This window comes from Doryrhamphus excisus, linkage group LG22, assembly GCF_037039965.1.
Source record: "Doryrhamphus excisus strain RoL-2023G ecotype Guam linkage group LG22, RoL_Dexc_Guam_v1.1, whole genome shotgun sequence".
NCBI classification, from domain to species: domain Eukaryota; kingdom Metazoa; phylum Chordata; class Actinopteri; order Syngnathiformes; family Syngnathidae; genus Doryrhamphus; species Doryrhamphus excisus.
Genome location: NC_136378.1, coordinates 12,731,241 through 12,754,706, shown reverse-complemented (window position 1 = coordinate 12,754,706; position 23,466 = coordinate 12,731,241). Strand labels below are relative to the sequence as shown.

Sequence of the window (23,466 nt, the reverse complement as noted above, 5' to 3'; positions counted from 1 at the left end):
GTAAGTACATTGAAGCTTTCATTGAGCTATAAAGCACATTTAGTCACTGAAACGGAACCTCACACCTAAACGGAACATGAGCTCCCACACCACGTGAAAAACAAATGATGTTCATCCGCTTTCTCTGCTGACTGAGCTGGAGCCTATCCCATCTGACTTGGCCCGTATGGTGAACTAGATTTCTTTCCTCTGGAAAAAACGTGTATTTTCAGAGAAAGAAATTAGGGCTGGCCAAAAATGATCAATTTTAATCAGATTAATTCCGCTTTTCAATTTAATTAGCCATTTAACTGCACAAAACCGCACAAATGTAGCACTAAAAAATGATACCACTTTGATTGAATTCAGGGGGGGGGGGCTGGTTATGCAACAGATAGACCAAATAGACCAAAACTTAAAACCTTAATAACTCAAAAACCAAAGCAGCGCAAACTTTCATTTTTACTGCACAAACAGCACAAACGTAGCACTAAAAAATGAGAGTATTTGACCAGAGTTTTGAGTAGGGTGGGGGGCCGACCTCACCCCGGTGATTGGGTTCTGTGGCTAGATGGATAACGAGATGACACTAAAGAAGAGGGAATGTATGAATGACTGACAGCTCTTCATGGATGGGGAGGCGTATCCACGTTTCCACTCCCGTGGGAGCACATTGAGATTCCTTGCAGGTTTGAATATTAACATGCATCAAATCTAACTTTTGATGGAATTACAAAGCTGCAGCTGGACGTGTTCTGTGTAGCCAAACATTCATTTTGTAAAAGCAAACGATGAGACCCGTGTGGCAGATTTACCAGCAGGGAGCGCTGCCTTTCCGATCCCACCCAGCCGTGATTCCTGCTGTGTTGCTTTGCCAGGCGAGTGGAGTGGGCTGCAGCTAGAGATGTTGCAATGTGCCCCCGGCTTACGTTAAATTAATGGAGCTGCACTTTCCCGCTCTGATCCACACAATCTTTTTTTTTTCTCTCCTTCTCTCCTACCAGCGGTGAGTTTCATCCAAAAGTCCAACTTAATTTCACCTTGAGGCAAATACAAGACTGGGTCAAAAATTCCGTGTGTGTGCTTTCCTGTGGAAAGAAGGAAAAGAAGGAAAGATACGTACGACTTCTGTGGTGCCGTTGGTGGTTTCACTGCAGGCTTGTTAGACGATACGGGACAGCGCTCTAAAACACAACAGGGGACATTTAAGCGTCACCATTTCACATCCTGTTTGTTGTCTGTTTGTGTTTGACAAGAAGCAACACGAAGGACATTATTTCTTTTATTGCAGCCACTGTAGAATCAGTGGTAATTCATCAAATGTGAAATTGGTTGAGTAGAACAAATAATCACATTTTCATGGTAACTTCAACAGACAGTGCTTTGATGGCGCTATCTACAGGGAAGCAGCTATGAAGCGATCACAAGTCAATTCACGCAACATTTTCCAGCAGGAAGATCCTTCGACAAGACATGCTGTAGTTGTTCCTGCGTAAAACTGATTTTTGTTTTTTCACCAGCTATTTCTGAGCCATGAATTGATCTCATTACTGATTTCATAACCAGATTTAGTTGATAGATCTCAATGATTGAGTTACTTTCCACAGCGATACTGTTAATGATATACATTCCCTGGACGGACTTTCAATTTTAAAGCACAAAGATTTTGTACCGGGTGTATCAATATTTCAGTATTGATCTAGGCATGACTACGGTATTGTACTTATAAAATGTGTAGTTACGCAACATCACCACAAAGCATCTTCCAGCTGTAAAATGGTGAGTAAATTGACTTGACTGAGACAGCGCCCTCTTCTGGATTCATAGCTGCAGCACACTTTTTACCCGGCAGATGATGTATCAAACTAACTACTAACCCTAACCCATCAAACTACTCTGTAAAAAATGCTGAACTGCATGGTTATGTATGGTTATTAATAACCTTCAGCTTGAAAAGTACAATTAAAAGTAATAACAATACACAAAATATCCGTTTTGCATATTTTAGGATTTTTTTCACTAGTCAATATATTTCCTACTTTTCCTCTGTTGTGTCATTTTTCATACCTTTCCTGGTAATTGCTTTGGCCAGCTCTTTTTGCTCCCCCCAGGTGACAAACATTTCCTTTGCTGACGACGGCATCCACGTGAGTCGTACTGGGTTGGGACTCACACAGCCGAAAATGCAATTATTTTCTTTCCTTTCTTTGTTCTATTGAATCATTCTTCTGTACAAGGGAAGGGACCTGACATGTACAGTAAATAATAAGCAAGTACATTTGAGTGTACAGTTGATCAGAATTATTATTATATATTATTATGATTATATATTATTTGTCATTTTAAAAATGTCCAGAAAATAAATACTTTGCTTACTTTTTATTATTATTTTTTTATTATTATTATGTAATTTATAAATTTCATTTAAAACATATTTAATTACAAATTACAAACACAAAAAAAACTATATTATGAAAGCAGGAAGTGAACAAATGTAACAGTCAGTGATTGTAAAAGTACCAGATGGAGGGGTAGGATTTAATAAGCTTTGCTTCTTCCTACTCCTTTTGGACATGTGGAACTGGGAACTGATTATGGGATGCACTCAATTGGAATCTGATGCATGTTCAAATGAAATAAAACCATTACCATTACCATTACCATTACCATTACCATTACCATTAGCATTACCATTACCATTACCATTACCATTAGCATTACCATTACCATCACAAATACTTGGAAAGCAACTGGCGGGCCGGATTGAAACGCTTGGTGGCCCCCGGGCCGTAGTCTGCCCACCCCTGTAATAGACCACGTTTAAGGCCCAGACTGCAGTATTGTTTTCCTTTGTCATAAATTTGCATTATGCAAAGTCTGCCTTGCTTAGTATGACAACCACAGGTAAGCTCAGCCGATGGTTCAGTACCAAAGTGGTGAAAGAGACCCAAGGTTGACTACACCTTGTTAGGATGTGCAAACACTTGACTTGCCCTGGGCTGCTGCGACCCACGCGAGGCCACTGCATAAAACCGTTAAAGACCTCAGAGGGCTTTCAAGTTTTATTGCTGATTAGAATAACTGATGACACCGAACACCAGAAACGTTCTCAATTCGTGTATATTCCTTCGCTACGTTGCTCAGCATAAGAGGAGACGCAATTCTTATCAGGTACGCTGCTGGCCAAAGAAGAAGCATCCAATGAAATACGATCTATTTGGCCAGGCAGCTCATGTTTGGATGCATGGCTTTTCTTCTAGTAGGTGGGACTGCTTTTCGAGCTTAACGCTGGCAAGCCTGCAGGGGGGCGCCGATGCTGGGAAACTTACTCTGAGTGTTGTAGCCTGAGGTCACATGCTGGGACTCCTACGGAGAGAAATAGGGATAAAATGTGTTCCATGAATAAACCATCAAAGGTCATTATCGACCTCACATCATTAGAGCGACTTCATTCCGCAGCTTTGCCGTCTTCTTCTCATCATCTCAGTGCAGTTGAAGCCAGGGAAAGATCACTTTCACTTTGTGTGCTTTCTCCCCCAAAATACATGATTTCTCCTATCATCACAGACCACATGAAGAGCGATTGGAAGATCTCCTTGCGACAGTGAACAGAATCCATGACCACGCTAGCATTGATTGGCATCCCATAACCTTTATCCTGGACAGACAATATTAATGGCTGTGTCTTTCCCTGAGCTTCCACTTCCCTGGTGATGGCTTTCCTTTTCTTTGACACGCCCTCCGCCCACCATGAAGCTAGTCTCACGTTGACCAAATACACAAATATTTAACCATTCATTCATTCATTCATTCATTCCATTTTGGGAGAAAAGCCACGCATGCACGGGGAGAACATGCAAACTCCACAAGAGATGTCCGAGGGTGGAATTGAGCTTGGGTCTCCTAGCTGTGAGGTTTGCACGCTAACCACTCGACCGCCGTGCAGCCCATATTTAACTATACTTAAACATTTTTTTGTTTGTTTAAATCCTCCAGATTTTGTGTCACTGGTGGTTCTGGAATGAAAACCCACCATGGAGGAGGAGGGAAGACTTGAATGTCATAAGTGGGCCGTACTAACCTTGCTCGGGATGGGGAACTTGGTCTGATCCGCTTTTCCTGGCGTGTGAATGGCGGTGAGAGGGGGTGGCCATGAGTGGGTCATCTCCTAAACACAAACACACAATCGCACTTTAAGTCCGCTTGACCATACCGTTTACGTTCGTGAATCCACTGGGGTGATCGTCATACAACATGTAAAGATGTGCCATCGACGAGTCGTTCAAAACTCACGGGAGTCACGGGTAGGAGTCTTCTATTATCTCGTTGACTATCGTTGACTATCTCGCTAAATTATTCATTCCTTCATTTTCTACCGCTTATCCTCACAAGGGTCGCAGGGTGCTGGAGCCTATCCCAGCTGTCTTGGGGCAAGAGGCGGGGTCCACCCTGGACTGGTGGCCAGCCAATCCCAGGGCACATATAGACAAACAACCATTCACACTCACCCACGTGAGCCTCGTGAGGATAAGCAGTAAAAATGAATGAATGAATGTGTCGGTGATGTTCCATGCTCGCTACATTTGGCCGAGTGCCGCCTATTCCGTATTTAACGATGCGGGACATGGAAATCTGGCACCCGAGACGTATTGTGTTGAAGCGGTGTGTGTCAGCTCGGTGCAGGTAATGTCGCTGGAGCTAACCCAGGGTGACGATGCTTCAGGACTCCAGCATGGTACTTTTTATTAGTCAGCGGCTGCCAAAAAATATTGCGGGCCGGAACCAAATGCGGCGCTCATGACGCCACTGATTATGTCAAGTGTGGAGATTGTAGCCGCTGTGCCCGCCACTGACTACCCAAATACTTGTCAGTCTATTTTCTTCATTTGTGAATCCCAAAATGAAATTTTGGTGTTAAAAATGTCTGTCTGATATTTTCCCATATTGATGTGTAAATATATACATCGATGTAAACGATTATGGAACAATAAGTTCCAATTTGTCTTTACTTGGAACAAATACAGACGCTGCCAAACCGAGGCTACGGAGCCAAATGTTGAAACGTTACTGATGTCATAACGTATCCCCTCAGTGATTGGATGACACATCATCACATGACTCATGTATGAGAGCGAGAGCGGTGATATTTAGCATCATAAACAACTCCATAGTATACCCAGTATTACCCATAGCGTATGTGTAATACTGCACACTTAACCTGATGTCTATGTTGTTGCTAGGCAACTCTTCTCTGACATCATATCATGCATAATACGGCCATGTTTTGACAGACGGCACTCTTGATTACGCGTGTCTTATTTTAACGACGTGGGTTTGCTTCAATGAATGTGTTGCTATTGTTGTTGTTATTATATAATAGTGATTATCTCTGTCACGCTAGCTCACCCTAACTCACTCGTACGCAGACCAACATATCAATGGGATTTTCATATCGCTGTCATCTGGTCCCATGAATACTTATTCAGGATTCATTAGAAAACTAAATGCACTCGCTGTTGACTGGCTATTCCAGCATGTTTAGGCTCACACGTGCTGAGATGGGCTGCTTCTTGTGGTTGAATACCAGCAGCGCCACCATTTAGTCATGATGGAGGCTATTCATTCATTCATTCATTTTCTGACGCTTCTCCTCACAAGGGTCAAGGGTCAAGGGTCAAGGGTCAGAACTGCCCATGGTGAAGGACGACACAACGAAGGTGGCGAGTTCAAGTTTTCTGCTCCGAGTCGGGATCCAAAACACACCAGGCTGGTGATGTTGCAGGGAAATTTGGCACTTTGACGTACAACGTTTCATTACCCAAGATTAGTGCAGGCTTCACCGCTTGTGCCTCTCAACAAGTCGGGGGCCAAAAGACGTGGTCACCACGGTCCGCGCCTTTGAGCCCCTTGTGTGTAACGAGCTGATTCCATCTGCTGATATTTCAAGTAGGTACAGTCAGCAGGGTCAGTTGTGTGCACGGGGATGAATCCATTGCTGCAATGTTTATGTTTCATCGGCTGTGCCAGAAAGCGGGAATAAAAAGAGCAGCAGGCATCCTCACCCGTGTCACATTTTGAACTCTACGGTCTTTCCGCTTGAAACGGCTAAAAAGTACAGATTGAATTCAATAGCGCAGCGATTTTATTGACATAAGGCTTCTCATGCAGCACGCAGCACACGATCTGTCACACAGGCTGTTGAGCAGCCTATTGATTTGTGAAAGGGAGAGGTGGATGGCAGGGGCCACAGAGGGCTTGAACAGGCACACAAAGCCATGCAACCAGGGAGAGAGACTGGATGAAGACACTTCCGGCCATGACTGACAGAGGGAAGTGAGCAATAAGATGATTTGCACATGACGTGCGTCTTGACAGCTGAAACATTTGAGCTGCTGAACAAATGGCTCCACTAACCCTAACCCTGACCTCACAGATTCCAAAGACGTGGTGCATTCGTGGAGTTTGATGAAATGGTGATGGCATGCGGAAAGGAAATGAGAGTGAAAGGTGAAAGGAGAGCAAAGAAGAGGAAAGCGTGGAGATATGGATATCATTTGCAGAAACGTGATTAAATAAGTGATCATTTCTATGACACGTATTCCCTTTATTTATTTTTTTGTCCCTTGCGTCCTTCCTGGCCACAAAACAGCTGATGATCATTGTGTGTGTGTGTGTGTGTGTGTGTGTGTGCGTGTGTGCGTGTGTGTGCAACATACCCGCAGAATCTCTTCAACACAGCTGGAGTCATTTGGAATGCTGACCTACAGAAAACAAAGGAAAAATGTCCAAGCTGTTACTATTTATAGCATACAAAGCAAAACAGCTAAGAAGCAATGAGCTAATATAACCTCTGACCCCAAGTACGCCTCTCGTCTTCGCTATATCCATCCATCAATTGACTTTACCGCTTAACAGTATCCAGGGTCAAGGAGTGTGAATGCATCCCATGATCTCCCTCTAAATGATGGAACTCTGCTCAGACGGGGGATTCGGGGGACGGGGGACCCCCGCTCGCCCTCCAAACCCCGCCGCTAGCTTGTTGTTGGTGTTCTCCTCCAATTTGGGATCTACGTTTGCAGTAAGATTGTAATTTTGTAAGATTAGATAAGATGTAAGATCTAAGATGTAAGATTAGACTCCCCTTCTCTATTCAATATGCCCTGACACTTATTACACATTGCAGAGTAGCTGACGTAATTTCAGCAGAAAATGCATGTGACTGCTGAAGAGCTGAACTGTAATGTATGGATATTGAAATATAGAATATGCCGAATATGCCACATAAAGAGCCATTCAGAAGACCCTGTGCAATGTTCCTTGGGTGGTGGTTGAGGGCGGACACCTGGGCGACCTGGTCTTTGGTCTTACTCATCTGGTTCTCGGGGCATGAATATCACTTTTTGGTTATGACATTCCGACTACGATGTGGCCTGACTCGCCACGACCCACAGTTTGGGTTCAGGAACCAAACTCCTCAAATGCGGCTCGACGGCAGTTCAGAGTAGCCATCTTTGCCGGGGTGTATGAGAGGGATGGATGTTGAGGGACTGTCTTGGATTAAGCGTAAGAAAATGGATGGGGTGGTGTTAAGGTCTGTGTAGTTCTACTATTTAACCGGACCACAAAAAAAGCACGGTCCACTCCACAAAGCGAGTCCTTTTATGAAGTGAATAATTGGGAAAGGCGGCGCCATAAGCCAAACGCTCGACTTTCAGCCACGGTCAAAAGAAAATAAGAAAATAAGAAAATGACTGCCACACGATGAAAAGCCTCCCATAAAATGAAAGCAGAAGCAAAAAGCAGAAACAAACTGGATTCTTGGAGCAGCTGCTCTTTGTTGTGTCAGTTCAGCCAAAGTGCATGTTTTTCTTCTTCTATTATTCTAAACAAATCATTATTGGCGCTGCTGCATTGTTAAATGTACCCCACACAAGAATGAATGCCACTGCCAAACGAGCGTCTCCAAAAAGCATGTAAAAACAAAATAAAACCTTTTGATGGACTAGTTCCTGGCGTGGAACTCGCATACAGGCTCAATAAAGAAGGAGTGAGGGATAAAGGAGCAGATGGGGAAGAGGACAGCAATTCCCGACATAACCATAACCTCTGTCACAAAACGTTAAGTCACTGCAGCAACACGAGCAAAGGCAACATTTAGCAACCACCATGATGACGTTGACTGGATCGGCTGCTCTGCTGAACAATAGAAGTGCTTTCTAACCAACCAACATGAGACGACTGCTTACATGCGTATATATGTACAGTATGTCAGCATACAGTACGTACATACGGCCTCACCATTTGGCTGTTTAGATGATTTGGGTGAAATATCTCATTCTACGCTCACCAACAGCTGATGTGCCTCAAGATGAGCTGAGGCTTTGAAGCATGCGTCCAGAAATGGGGTGGAGCCCAAAGTGATAATGTCGGCACCCTCGCTGCCCTTCGGCATCACATGACTGCTTTGGGGAAATGGGTCAGATTTTGTTGTGAGGTTTGACAGCAAAGGGAGACTTATGATAGATAAAAACTGCAATGACGTGTGATTAATCACTTTTTGTGCACACTTGCGATTAATCACACTTCATGTCAAAAGATTAATCACAACAAGCAATTTGTGATTAATCACACTTCAATATTTGAATCGATCGACAACCTGAGTTGTGGGGTCACCTCAAATAAAGGAACGACTGGGAACGCTGTAATTCCAGGTTGCATTGCTGTCATTCTTTGACTGGGATACGCTGTGATGATGGTCGGACTGGGACCTGGCAGTTTCTCATCTGAATGTTGCTCAGCATGGAATTAGCATAATACCAATATATCGTCCAATATGCCAACAATATCATAGACAAAGAACACATTTTCGATCATGTTACTTGATTCTGTGTGCACTTCCTGAATTATTATTATTATTTTTTCCTGAATTATTACAAAAATGTGATGGTGACGTCCATGTAATTAGCCACTTGGAGCTCCAAAAGCTATGAGGCTCACATGGAAGTGCTCATGTTTTCCACGTGTCCATCTCTCACCACAGCGTTACCACAGCGACCAGTGTTTGTTTCCATGTGGCTGCATGCACCTTCAGGCAGGATGGCAAACAAAACGCATTCTAATAAAAGCCGCACTGCTCAACGGCCCCCAGGCTGGCTGAATAGCAAGCAGCTGTAATAGATTGGAAGGGTTATGTGACTCTTGTAGCGTGTGTGTTTATGAGGGTCTGTTTTGAATGTTGCCAACTAAAAAATGGTTGCGGCGCAACAAAGAAATTAAAAATGTGTAAAAAAGAAAAACAAACCTACAGCCTGCTGAGAGTGAAGGAAACAGACGAGATATGAAATATGAAAAAGAGAGCGAGAAGAGAGTATCGCCGAGGCAATTACTGAGGTAGAAATCCTTCTCTGTCTGAAATAGCAGCTCAGATGAGAGACGTCGACACACAAGAACACGCCGACAAGTCTCTTTCTTACTTTTCCTCACACTCACACACACACACTCACACACACACACACACACACTCACACACACACACACACACACACACACACTCACACACACACACTCACACACAAGGGAGTATTAGGGATACACAAAATATATCCAACAGGGATTCCGTTAAATACTATATAATACAATCATTGGTTGTGATACTAAAAGTATAAACAAGTATAAATAGTAATAATAGAGGATCATACTTTTATGAGATTTTATAAGATTTGGACGTTTTCACTGGCAAGCACGGAGTGAATGGGGCAAAGAGTTCCAGAGGGTGGGGGCAGCGATGGAGTAGGCTCTGTCTCCCCAGGTCCGGAGCTTGGTCTTACAGGGGAGGGCCAGGAGGTTGGAGTCTGAGGAGCAAAGGGGGCGGAGGGGATTGTGTGGATGAAGGAGGTCTGTTAGGTCTGGGGGGGTCAGATTGTGAAGAGCTTAGGGTTAGGGTCCAGTGGAGGTTTTTAAGGACGGGGGTAATGTGTTGACGGGAGATGGTGGGGCTGAGGAGTTGGACGTCGTCATGTTTTTGGGACCAATGATGATCATTTGTTTAGTTTTTTTGAACAGGACAACACATTGTTGAGTTTTGTGATGTGACAAATCACTTATTAGTCACAATTATTGTTATTAGTCACACATTTACTGGGATGTCCGGAACAGGCGGAGGGGGTGGGCAAGAGGAGGATGACAGCCAAGCTATCGTCCTTGATGGACAAAGACCCCCACCCCCTCCAACAAACACCCACTGCACGAAGGAGCTCCAATACTGACTGCTGATGCATCCGCAGCTCGTGAAGGAGGTATCGCAGGTCTTACCTTCCTGTACAATAACCGTGCAATAAACCGTGCAATAAACCTGTGTCTTGGTCAACATGTATACAGCTGGATATAATCTCGAGTTGTATTATTGATTGATTCTGCACTTTATGTGCTCTTGAGACTCTTAAGGGTTATATAAATACATTTACTCGACTTTGTACTATGCTCTTGTACTTTGTACTTTGTACTCTTGTACTTCCGCTGCTGTAAACCTGGAATTTCCACTTGTGGGACTAATAAAGGCATGTCTGAACTTATATTTACAGGAACTAAAATGACTCTTAAAGTCTCTTAATATTATTAAAATGCAGCCCCAAAAGTCAAAATGGCTCCCTTGTGTGTGTCTGTGTGTGTTTGTGTGTCTGTGTGTGTCTGTGTGTGTTTGTGTGTGTGATGACTGAATAAATGACAAGAAGTGAAAACACGAGATAGTGTCAAACGGAATGAAATCTGCTGTCTAATGAATGCAGACACTTTGTCCTTCTGTCCTCTGAGAGCCGTTAACTCAGCCACTCCACTTCTTCTTCAACTGCAACAGCATCTTCCAGGATTGCTTGTTTGGCACAGACCGGGAAAAACATTCCCATTCTTGCAAGAATGATGATGATGAAGTTAAGTCATTGGACATCTTCTTCCTTCGCGGGCGGTCATCATGTTGCCATGCAGTCACTAGAAGAAGGATGGCATCAAAGTGGAACGTTCCATCATCCGCTGGGCTCTACTGAGGTTTGTCACCGTGGAGGTCTGCCCGTGTTTGGAAAATTCTCAAGGATTTTTTTGTGCTCGTAGACTTCTTGTTTATTCAGTTTCATCTGCTTCTGTTATCATCCATATTTCAGCTGTTTACAGAAGAGCTGCGCTGACCACCATCGCTGGGATTACCAGCATGTCAGATACATCACAAGCTCTACCCACAAAGAAAACTCTCTCTCTCTCTCTCTCTCTCTCTCTCTGTGTGTGTGTGTGTGTGTGTGTGTGTGTGTGTGTGTGTGAGCCAGCAGTGAGGATGTTTGCCTTACTTCAGGACGTTTGCATCAATTGGTCTAACCATAATAACCAGTCTACTAAATCCCTTCTTGTACAATTTGAATATTATTCTAATGACTTTTCAAGTCTTTTGTCCAACACTGCTAACAGGTGACTACTACTGACTACTACTGACTACTACTGACTACTACTACTACTACTACTACTACTACTACTACTCCAACAAGGACATGTGACAACACACCAGTTATTGTATTATACGTGGATTAGCGAGAAGCTATCAAGTTCATCGTCAATGGAAGAGGGTGGGATTGAACTCTCCTAGCTGTGAGGTCTGCATGCTAACCACTCGACCACCGTGCAGCCCTCAAAGGTAGACTTATTATAGATAAAAACTGTGATAAAGTTTGATTCATCACTTTTTGCGCACATGTAACTTGCAATTAATCACACGTTAATCACAGTTAATCAGGTTAAAACAATAATCACATTTGTGCACAGTTAACTTGTGATTAATCACACTTAAATATTTCAATCGATGCTGAGTTGTCTACATCAAGCTAAAAGATAACACGGCCGCACGGTGGACGAGTGTGACTTGGGTCTCCGAGCTGTGAGCCCTGTGCGCTAACCGCTTCTCCGCCGTGCAGCCCCGAGGATCAACTTACTGGTATTTATTTTTAGGGGAGCTAAAATACTCCAAAATATGGTATTTCCATCCCCAAAAGTCCCACAATTGAACACAAACGGACACAAAAGAAACGTACGCGACCGCGCTTTCATCTCATTGCATTTGTTTCTCTCTTGTTTACATCCTGCCCCCCCCCCCCCACCCTGCTGCCTTTTATTTAGCTTTCTCTCCCCCGCCTCTCCTGTCCTTTCATATTGCTTTTCCCTCACCAGGCTGCAAAGAGGCAGATAAGGAGTTGATGGACCATCCAATTAAATGTCGACATTGAAACATTGTTTCAAATAAGTCTGTCATTTTAGTCCTGTGCTGATTGGACTTGATCTAGTATGCGTATGCATTAGGGTGTGAGCGGCGGATGGGGGGGGGGGGGGTCATTTTAAGTTCAGACCAGATCTATGTGTTCATGTTTCAGTCCAACACTTTTGCAATGACTGTCAAGGAAGGATCACGACTATATTCAAACGTATATTTTAGGTTATGATTTGATTTAAAGGTTATGAAGCACTAGGGTTGGGTAACACTTACATATTAACCGATATCGTTACTTAATTGCTATTTTTAAATGGTGTCAGAGCCCGAAGCCGTACTTAAAAGTGGAAACCATTTCTATTTTTATTTAAATGTACATTTTAGACATGCAAGCTAAACGATATACTTCAACTGAAATACTCCCAATCTCTGACCACCTCCTCCAGTCCCCAGGTCCAGTTTCCAAGGCCTTTCCAGGCCAGCTGTGGGACGTAATTCCTCCAGCGTGTCCTCGGTCTGCCCCGGGACCAACTCCCAGCTGGGCATGCCCAGACAGCCTCATCCGGGAAGCGTCCAAGATGCTTTATCTGCATCAACTGGCTGCTCTCCATGTGAAGGGAAGCCACTCTACTCGGAAGACCCAGCTCCTCTTGGGGAAGTATCAAGTACTTCTACCCTCCAAGCAGACCCTTTGACACAATCATTCTTACTTTCTTGTGGGTTGGATCCTCCATTTTCTTGTTGTGAACAAGACCAAACAACACTTGAACTCCTCCACCTCGGTTAAGACCTCGTTTTTTCAGAGGTGCTGAGTCTCAACCCAGAAGGTTCACATTCATCTGCCAACTGTCCCAGGAAGTGCAGAAGGTCACAACCCGATGAGACGCAATCCTAAGGTCTCTACACCGGACCCTCAAAGAATTCTGTCCATTAAAAGAATGAACAGAACCGGTGACGAAGGGCAGCCTTGGCGGAGGCCAACGTTCACTGGGAATGCAAACCAGACTCCTGCTCCGGTTGTAGAAGAACCGAATGGCAAAGTAGCAACTGTACTTTCCCAGCAGCCCCCACAGGACACGTAAAATCAAAGAAATCCACCACATATTGTCATAATTATCACAGAAAAGCCTCCAGAAGTACACAACACATGGAATCACACACGGAATCACCTTCAAGCAGTTCCAGCAGGGAGCTCCGTCCGCATTAACTTGGCACCAAAATGAGGCATTGATACTTTTGAGTGTCAGAATCAGTACCACGAAATAGTTCCCGTACGCATCCCTAAAAAGCACAACCAGGAAAGCCAAAGATTCCATAAAAATGTATCATTAAATAAAAAAGGTAATTCCTCGTGTGGTGATTGAAGTAGTGCTGTGGAAGTAACCGTGTCTGCAAGTGTTGATTTACTCATATGACAAGAACAGATTAGACACTTAAAAGGGCTTTTCCAATCCCAAGTACTGTAGATATGGAAGTTCAATCAGACACGTTCAGACTGACGCATATCCACTCAACATTCCAATAATTAATCACTTTCAAAGTGGTCTCCAAAGTCCAAAGTCATTTATCGGACACTTAACATTATTTGGCTATTAAATGCGGATGAGCAAAGGAGCGAGGCGGAGTAATAAAGACGAGCGACTGTATGATCAATTCCATTGAAGCACATAATTACACGAGATTGGCCTGCAGTTGAATACATTTGCTTTGTTTTCCAACCATCACAGCCCACAGACAGGAAGTAACGCCGTGTACTTTAATTAGCATATCATGTATTTCAGACGTGTTCTCACGTTATTTATTCTTTTGCAGTACTATCGGTATTGTACAATACCAGCGAAAAGTTCTCTTGTTGACATGCTAGGTTAATTAGCCACTCCAAATTGTCCATAGGTATGAATGTGAGTGTGAATGGTTGTTTGTCTATATGTGCCCTGGGATTGGCTGGCCACCAGTCCAGGGTGTACTCCGCCTCTCGCCCAAGACAGCTGGGATAGGCTCCAGCACCCCCATGACCCTCGTGAGGATAAGTGGTAGAAAATGAATGAATGAATGATGATGCAGCCAAATATCAGCAATACTGGCCATGTATTTATTTGGTATCGGTATCGGATCGATATCAAATCTAGCGGTATCGTACACCACTACACATACAAGCAACTCAAGAGGTAAAAATGTCAATCACTGGTTTTCCAAAATCAAAGCTGTTGTGTGGGAATATCTTGTTTTTCCGTAAAACACAAAGATAATAACTTTGTTCTCATGAATGACTAAAGAAAAGGTTTGAGACTCAGGAACCAGCGACATATGAATGTGTTCCACAGTACCCAATGTCATCTGTGCCAATATGGAGATACGTGGATATATGGAATATGGATATCAAAGAGGAAATGAAATGAGAGAGCAAAGCCTTCAGTCGGTGTTTTAGTTGCTACTTGAGTACAGCAATAGACTCTTGGGCTGGAAAAAGAAAGGACTAAATTGTTGTCTGTGTGGTCATAGACCCCCCCCCCCCCCCCCCCAACTGCCCCCCCTCTGTCTCCAGCACTCCCTTTCTCACCTCTCTTCTCCCGACTCTTCACATCACTCTTTCTCCCTCTCTCTCTTTTTTATATTCATAGGATTTTAAAATGTCTGTAATGGCTCTGCAAGATCAAAACACTCCTTCTCCCACTGTGTGTGTGTGTGTGTGTGTGTGTTTGTGTGTGTGTGTGTTTGTGTGTGTGTGTGTTTGTGTGTGTGTTTGTGTCTGATGCACTGCTCCACTTTGTGTGTGTTTATAGCCATGTGTGTGTGTGTGTGTGTGTGTGTCATTTGCATATTGTGGCTATGCTCTGATTGGCAGCCTGGCGATGGCGAGTCCAGCGGGGCGTATTTTGAAGAGGGTCTACCACACACAAGTCGGGCGCAGCCGCTGGTCTGTATCAGAAGCTAATGAATAATACGAGAGCGCTAGCAGCAGGGGTTCCCCATGAATTGTCCTGTAATGCCAAGAGCAATAAAGATTTTTTTATAACCATGTTTTTATGGCCACCAGACATAAGCTGTTATAAAATAGTCTGATATTTTATTAGCCGTTTGGTCTAGCTTTTATTGTCTCAAATGAAGTCGCCTTGCAATGTAATATATTTGACCAGTCAAGACTATCAAATATGATGTTTTACTACATTAATATCCTGGGGCATTAATATTATTATTATTATTATTATTATTATTGTCTTATAATATCAATCACTTATGCAATTTGTTTAATGCAACTACAACTACTAATCAACTACAATCATGAAGAATTATACTAATAAAATCATTTTAGCTGATACTTCATAATATTAAAATGTGAAATAAATGATTAGAAAAAGTAGAAGGAAGGTGCAAAATGATGCAACGCCTCTGAAAGTCCAATTTGTAGGCACTAACAGGCTTGGCTTTAGAGCCACGGAAAGGAACATACCAGCAACATTTGAGGTGTTGAAGCCCGTTGTAAAAAAAAATACATATCTGACTCCAAAACCGAGTTGAACTGGATTTATATTCACACATCTGCCGACGTTGGACATTTGGTTTGACCACAACACACTTCAACAATGTCCAACAATGTCCAACAATGTCCAACAATGTCCAACAATGTCCAACAATGTCCAACAATGTCCAACAATGTCCAACAATGTCCAACAATGTCCAACAATGTCCAAATGTCCTTAATCTCATTGAACATGTGTATAATGACAATAAAGACATTCTATTCAAAGATATTTCCCCTACTTATTATGGATAAAAACACATTTCTATCTGCGATTCAATGCGATTAATTGTGAGTTAACTATGGACTAAAATATGATTAATCAAAATCTAATATTTGAATCGATTGACAGCCCTAATTCTATTCTATTTAAAAAGGTACTTTTTACTCTATTTCTCCACCAACTGAAATAGAATGTGTCACTGTAATATGAATACTCATCATTTGGAGGAGATTGTTTACATGTTCCATTTACAGTTTGTCACCATGATTGTCATTGCAACACATCAGGTGCGCCATACCACCAAAAACCTGCAGTGAAAGTGCCCAGAACCACAGCACTACCGCGACCCCGAGTCCACCATCATCAGGAGCTGCAGTGTGTCGAGTGCCATGCCCTACCTGTTCTTGAACCAGCGACCTCTAATTCAGCAGCCTGATAACAAACGCTTTATCTCAGCAGCCTCTTGAAGATGTTCTACCCATAGCGTGCAAAATGGGGTTTTAGTTGGGGCGATATCCCTCTGAGGGCCAATAATACACACCTTCAGTCTCGCCCTGACGCTAGAAATCGATGCTGATGATTGCAGCTAATCCACAGTTGTAATGGTAATCCCCAAGGTAAACAGTCGCTTAGTCACAGTCTATGCTAAATAACTAGCCCTCTGGCCACTGCTGTCATAACACCAGGAAGGAAACGCTGAAAAGAGACGCCGAGTCACACCACATTCTTGGACTCCTTTCCCTACAATGCATGCTCACCAGTTTAACCATTGAATTTACCGTATATACCGTATATACCGTATATACCGTATATACCGTATATACCGTATATACCGTATATACCGTATATACCGTATATACCGTGTACTGGAACGGCTCACAATGACCTCACCAAACCATTTCACTGAATTGGTGGGCATTAGGGCAAATGCCAGAGGGCATTTATGCTAACAAATCAAGTGTTGGAATTGTATTTTCATTCAAATAATATCAAACAATAAAATAAAGGAGTGACTGATAGCCTCACCGTGGCCTGCGGACGATCTGAATGATGCAACTTCCTGTGGACCATGTGACTTGTAGAGTATTCCAAATGTGTAGGAGGGAGGTAATGTGGTTTGGGAACAGCGGGGAGCACACACAGGACTGGACTAATTCACTTTACTTATTATGAATTATTCATAAAATAATAATAAATAATAATCATTTATAAATAAATTATTTATAAATTGAATTTGAATTATCTGCCCCCACAAGACTACCCATATAATTATCATATGGCAGTAATGTGATTACTGAGGGTAGCTTGATGTAAATAAATTCCCCACATTAGATTTCATCATTTAATTTATTTATAATAATAATATTCTTATTTATTATTTATATTATTAACTTATTATGTGTTATACAAAATGTAACTATCTTTCTATTTATGTGTGGTGGTAGACAATTGTACAAGAGAGTTGGAAATTGCATTTATGAAACATGCTTAATAAAAAGTCCCTTTTATTGTGCATTTATTCATTTTATGTCTGGGAGATGCAAATGACACCAGTATGGTCATTATTTCTTCATACCAGACCCTTGAATTTAGTACCCACTTGAAGCTAAATCTTCCTCTCGCCTGAGTGACTGATGAGCAAACGCTCCAGACGTGGCACCCGGTGTACGTATATGGCGGAGCTACAGTATAATCAATGTATTTGTGTGCATGTCTTGGTCGTGACTTGACAGGCAGCCTGGGGGGTATTATGCAAATGAGGCCAGCTGTTTGCTGCGTTGGCAGACTCCACATAGCCGTGCTCCAGTTGAGCTGCGAGCGAGAGGATACGGTGTCCCCATGGCCCCCTGCTGCCACAGCCTCTTGCCTATTCCGTCAGGGCATCTCCGTGTACTTTCATTTCCTAGCCGTCCTTCTCCACACTCTTTTCTCGAGTCTTCTTCACTGTTCATCTGTGCTGTTCAAGTAGCAAATGCACCCGGGCAGGTAAACATTTGTTGACGTCTAAAAAGACCTCAACTCTCCTATACTGACACAATAGAATTCACCGTAAAGCCTTCCCACCTTAAAGGGAAATGTTGGAATTTTGCCCTAGCTTACAATGCTGTCCTTGGGAAAGCTATTTTGGCTGTGAAGCCTGCCTGGTTCAGATGTTTACATTAAACGCTTATTGTTGTTTGCATTGAAATGTGCCTGACACTCTGAAAAATCTGCCTGTGAGGTTTTGGTGATGTGTCTGCGCTGTGTGCCTGTGAGCCAAGCGCAGGGTGCGCTTCACCTGCGCCAAGAATAGACCAGGTGGCGAGTTTTCAGCGCACCTTTGGCGTGCTGTTGTGTCACGAAATTGGCACTGTGCCCAGTTGAAAATGTGGACACCTCCCCTGGTGCGCCGCCACGCCCATCTCGGCGCAGTCCAGTCTACCAAATTAGCAAATTGGCTGTGTCCAGTAGTGCGCTGGATGACAGTACCACTTTGGGGGCTGCGCCACGAAATTCGAGCCATTGTAGTCAAAGTGAGAGCGAGGGATCCACTCTTCCGTCTGTGAATGACGCTGAGACAAGCGCTTAGTTAGACGTTAGTTAGTATTAATGCACCAAGAAAATAAGCCTTGCTAGTGTTTTAAATACAGTTTGTATGGAGTGATTATTTAAAGCCATCATAAATGATTGTATGATTTGTGAGAGGACGTTGGTAGCTTTATTTCCTGTGCTGATGCCGGCTTTCTAACAACAGCGTCACCACTTAATAGGAATTACGAGCTCGGAGGACAGAGAGAGCGGCAGCACGGCTGGTGAGGTTTTTAAGAGCGCTCAGTGGGCTTATCTGAGCTTTTCAAAGATAAGAGCGGTGAGAGTGAATTAAAACAGTAAAGTTGTGGCCCACGGAACAGTCAGCTGGCGGATGATAAAACATTCGGCGGCGCTGGGGACAAGTGCGGATGATAACTCAGCAGGCTGACCTCGTTCACATTACACAAACTCATTTGATCCATCGCTAACATCAAATTATTTAGTACTTTGGCCAGAAGGCTGCTACTAAAAACTACCATCTGCAAGTTCATCACCGCCGCTACAACCCACGGCAGAAATCATTTTGATGAAATGAAGTCATCACTGGCCAGCGCATACAATCATATGGATAGAAATATGGATAGCGTGTATTTGTCAATGAGCTTTTTGTGTATTAACAAGATTTATTCATTTGTGCTCATCCCAAGATGGATCTGATGGCTAATTATTGACGGAATCATTGCAACATGGAACTGAAATGGTTTTTGATGGACCATCATCTCTGTTGTGGTGAATCCCAAAGGGGTTTCATCATCTTGAGGTCTGGGTTCTGTGGAAGTTCCTCCATACTAAAATCAAAAAGGTGATTTTTTTTTTTATGGATCTTTCTTTGTGTACCAGGGTACAATCATGCTGGGGCAATAAAAACCGTATTTCTGTTTTGTTCTTTGTGATTTTTGTAGTGTAGTAGGTAGTGTTAAAAGCACACCTACTGTGTTTTTTTGTTTATCTGAGTGTTTTAGCCATTTTCTTCAAGAACAACAAGAGAACAGTCCACTAAAGAAAATAACATTGGACTAACAAATAAGATTTGACTATGATTAGTTTTGTTTGTTGAAATCATATTTTTTTTATCATTTACATCATTACAATACAAATATGGTCACTCTATATGTGCGTTTTTGGTTTTGGATCATTTCTTTGTTTGACACATTTAGCTTTTTACCCCTGCCGGCCACCATAAAAGACTTTTGTCTCGGCCTCCTCATTAGAATTTCTCGCTGCCAACAAATAAACAAAATAAGTCGAATGAGAACATACGCCATAACCAGATGACCTTTTTTCCTACAAATAGGTTCCAAAAAAGGTGCCGACTGCTGTTTCTTGCACAGTTTCGGACTGTAGACGCTGGCATCTCGCTCATGAGACATGCAATGATCAGATGTCAGATTTCCCTCAGCACCAGTCCGCCTATCAACAGTAGCATATTTCCCCCGGTGAGTTCATGTAGTTGTGGTTCTACGACATTATTTGGCCAAAATGCTTATTTGGAGAAGTGAAAGTGAAATGTCAATGTTTATCAGTGTCCTGTTATGTGAGGGTTTTTTATGCAAAAAGGCATAAATGGATGCTTTCTGTGTGAGCAGAATGGATTTCATTGGCGTGGCCTTATGCTGATTACTGACTGGAGGTCTTGGTCCAGCCTGCTTTCTTATTTACCGCTACATTAGCGGTGAGGCTCCGTGTGTGCGTTTACACACGGCTGACAGAAATGCCACGGCGGACCTTCAAATCAGTGTGAAATTACATCAGCTCTTTTCTTTGAACTACTTTGAAATGAAGCCTGTCGCGGCACCGCTGGAAATGTCAGCTGTCAACTCAAGAGTTTACCTTTGAGCCCCCCTGCCTGGCACGTAGGTCTACATACGTGCCGGTGTTGGTTTTCTGTGCTGGGCAGGTAAAGGACACGAGTAGAGCGTTGTTTCGGGGAAGCATCCATGTCTTTGTCAGCTTCTTGAAACTGTCCTGTTTTTTCAGCAGTAAACACATCACTCACCCGAATGCAGATATGATCGCTATTGATATTGGTATCAGCCGATTTCACTCATGGATTATGGGGATCGGTATCGGCAGCATAAAAGCCTGATGGGAACATCCCCAGTGAAGAGCAAAGAATTGACTCCATTCTTGTTTCCCAACTCTGCATAGCTTTTTCAGATCTTTCAGCTCATTGATTCAATTTAACAACCGTTTCTTCACGCTTTGTTTGCTCCCCGCTCCCATCAGCCTCACAAGGAAAGACAGTGTTAGAAACCAGCCGCTGAAGAAAGCAGAGCAATTAAATCCAGATATTTCCCTTAGGAGATGGTGGAAACCAAATCAGGTCTTCACGAGGCAGATGCAGAATTGACTAACATCAACACCGTGTTGCTCTGAGCCTTGTAGGGGAATATTTAACCCAACTCGGTCTTGTTTCCGATTCTATTTTCTGTATGATCTGTATAATAATCTGTATAATTATAGTAGTATTATTATTATTTCAGGTGACTACCATGTCCAAACTGAAGTGGGGGAATCACAAACAGACCAGTTTCTCACCCTTTCAACACCAAAGGCGTCAACAGATTTATAGCTACGTACATTTTACAGAATGATATGACGCAGGTAATCCGGAACCGACGGCATGGAACCAAACTCGGAGCTCATTGGGCTGTCAGGAGGCCTGCCATGACTGCCTGTCACTTTAAGACCTGTTTGACCTGTCGTTGAACACGTGTAGAATTTTGGTCAGAGTGCCATCCCACAGTGCCATGGTGTCGAGTGCCATCCCACGGTGCCATGGTGTCGAGTGCCATCCCACGGTGCCATGGTGTCGAGTGCCATCCCACGGTGCCATGGTGTCGAGTGCCATCCCACGGTGCCATGGTGTCGAGTGCCATCCCACAGGAGTGTGTGACAAGGCTGGTAAGCAGCATCGGGAGCAGGCTGTTATATTTGTGTATGCTTCTTCCACATACTACATAAAAAAACAGCCAACTGTTGGTTTTTGATCAAACTATCTCAATATCTGTAAAGGCGTGCCGCTTGGGTCTGTTTTAGGACCACTGTCATTCTTCTTATATTTTAATGATGGTATCAGAAACATCAATTTCCACTTCCAGTTCAGTTGAAACTATACAATATCAAATTCAGACAAATCAAAATGATAATTATTTTTTGACAATGAGCGTACGTCATTTCCTGTACTGAAGGTTTGGTGAGTGGGACAATACCAAACGTTTCCGTGTTTGTCTAGGAGTACATTTAGGTCTACTGTAACTGTGTGAGGAAAGATCGATATTGTTATCACTCAGACGCTTGCACACCCAAACACACACACACCCAAACACACACACACACACACACACACTTGGGAATAAAAGGCACAAATCGATAATTCTATAGTGCTAACAGAACGCTTCTCTAGCAGTTTAAAAGCTTACTGCTTACATTTATTTATTGAGTATCAAAGTATTTAAAGGCATCTAAAATAATTAGTTACGTGTTAAATCAGTCATGGTATTTGCTTAGGTAGTATTCTGTTGGTTGTGAGGTCCCGTGGTTGGCAGTATTGTTTAAGTTGTTTCATGTGTGATGAATAATTTGATAAAGTTCTTTGCCATATTTCTATTAATAATAATATCCCTTTCCTACCAGTGCTTCAGCGCACAATAATAACAAAACAGGAACATTTTCCACAACATCATCACCAGAAATAAAGGAAATTTTATATCTGAAAGCCAGAAAAAAACTTGGTATCAAAAAATCACATGACCTTTGCTTGTAAAAGCGGTAAGAGTGTCGATGGACGCGTGAGTGAAAAACAGTTTAAGCACCTTCTTGCGTTCAATGACTTACTGTTGTTATCCTCCACTACGATAACGTTTTTTAAGTCCTCTGTCTCCCCACATCTGAATGACTTTCTCCTCTCCGGCGCCATATGCTCCAAGCTCCATCTTGGGCTCATTTAGAAAGCAACACACACGCACACGCACACACGCACACACGCACACACACACACACGCACACACGCACACACACCAGCTCCATCAAAGCAAGTGAACAGCTGGTTCGTTCGATAGGGATGACTACTCTCCTGTCACATAGTACACACATAGTACACACATATACACACATATACACACACCATCAAGCTGGGTGTTTCTAGCTGTTTTCAAAAGGGAAGTCAGTGAAAGATAAAGATGGAGAGCAGGTTGAAGTAAGAGAGTCAGATGGAGCAGACTGGAAGGAGTTCATTTCCCTGACAATACAATTGTATTTAATTACAGTCACCGGGTGCGAGTACCTATAGTACAACTACCTATAGTACAACTCCATTTGAACGTAAACGCGACCTGCATGAAGCACCGGGCTGCTCGAGGTATATTTGAACTTGAAGTGTATTTGAACTTTTGAAGGCTATCATTTTTCACCTTCTAACCTCGACGTTGGAGAGACCACGCAACCTTTACACAAACATAAGAGGAGAGTTTTGCAACGTTCAAATCCTGGATAGGGAGCATAGCTGGTGTGAAAGAGGTGCTGAAGGAGGCATTCAAAGACCTTCACTAAGGAGAGGAGCAGGTTTGCGCCATCACGGAATGATATGCTTATAACAATGTCCTGACATTTCTTCCCCAAATATCGTCTCATGGAAGAGTGGACACTAACCACACAGGGAAAGGACCTATTGTTATGCAGTACGGTCGTTTGTCAGCCACACCCGGCAAAAACCACGAGCCCATTGTGGTCACCTCCAGAACACACACCGCTAGAGACATAGATAGGGAAACTCCATCATTCAAATCCAGGACTGAAGACGTTTTTTTGGACTAACTTGTCCTCGACAAACAGGAAGAGTGTAGTTGCCTCGATTAGACAATCTTTGATGGATGCAGATAATTTGTCATGTTCAGGAAGTCACAAAAACACTCCTCTCAATGGTTTAGTATA

General features: G+C 43.0%; 1 protein-coding gene across 1 annotated transcript in view; it reads right to left on the bottom strand.

Annotated features, from left to right (window-relative positions):
• aff2 (AF4/FMR2 family, member 2) overlaps nt 1-23,466 on the bottom strand; it is a 98,321-nt gene that overhangs the window by 35,391 nt on the left and 39,464 nt on the right. The window contains exons 5-8 of the mRNA XM_058062976.2: nt 6,696-6,740; nt 4,061-4,147; nt 3,309-3,345; nt 1,103-1,163 (exon numbers count right to left, since the gene is read on the bottom strand). Of these exons, the coding sequence (XP_057918959.2) occupies nt 1,103-1,163; nt 3,309-3,345; nt 4,061-4,147; nt 6,696-6,740 (230 nt within the window). The remainder of the gene's footprint in view (nt 1-1,102; nt 1,164-3,308; nt 3,346-4,060; nt 4,148-6,695; nt 6,741-23,466) is intronic.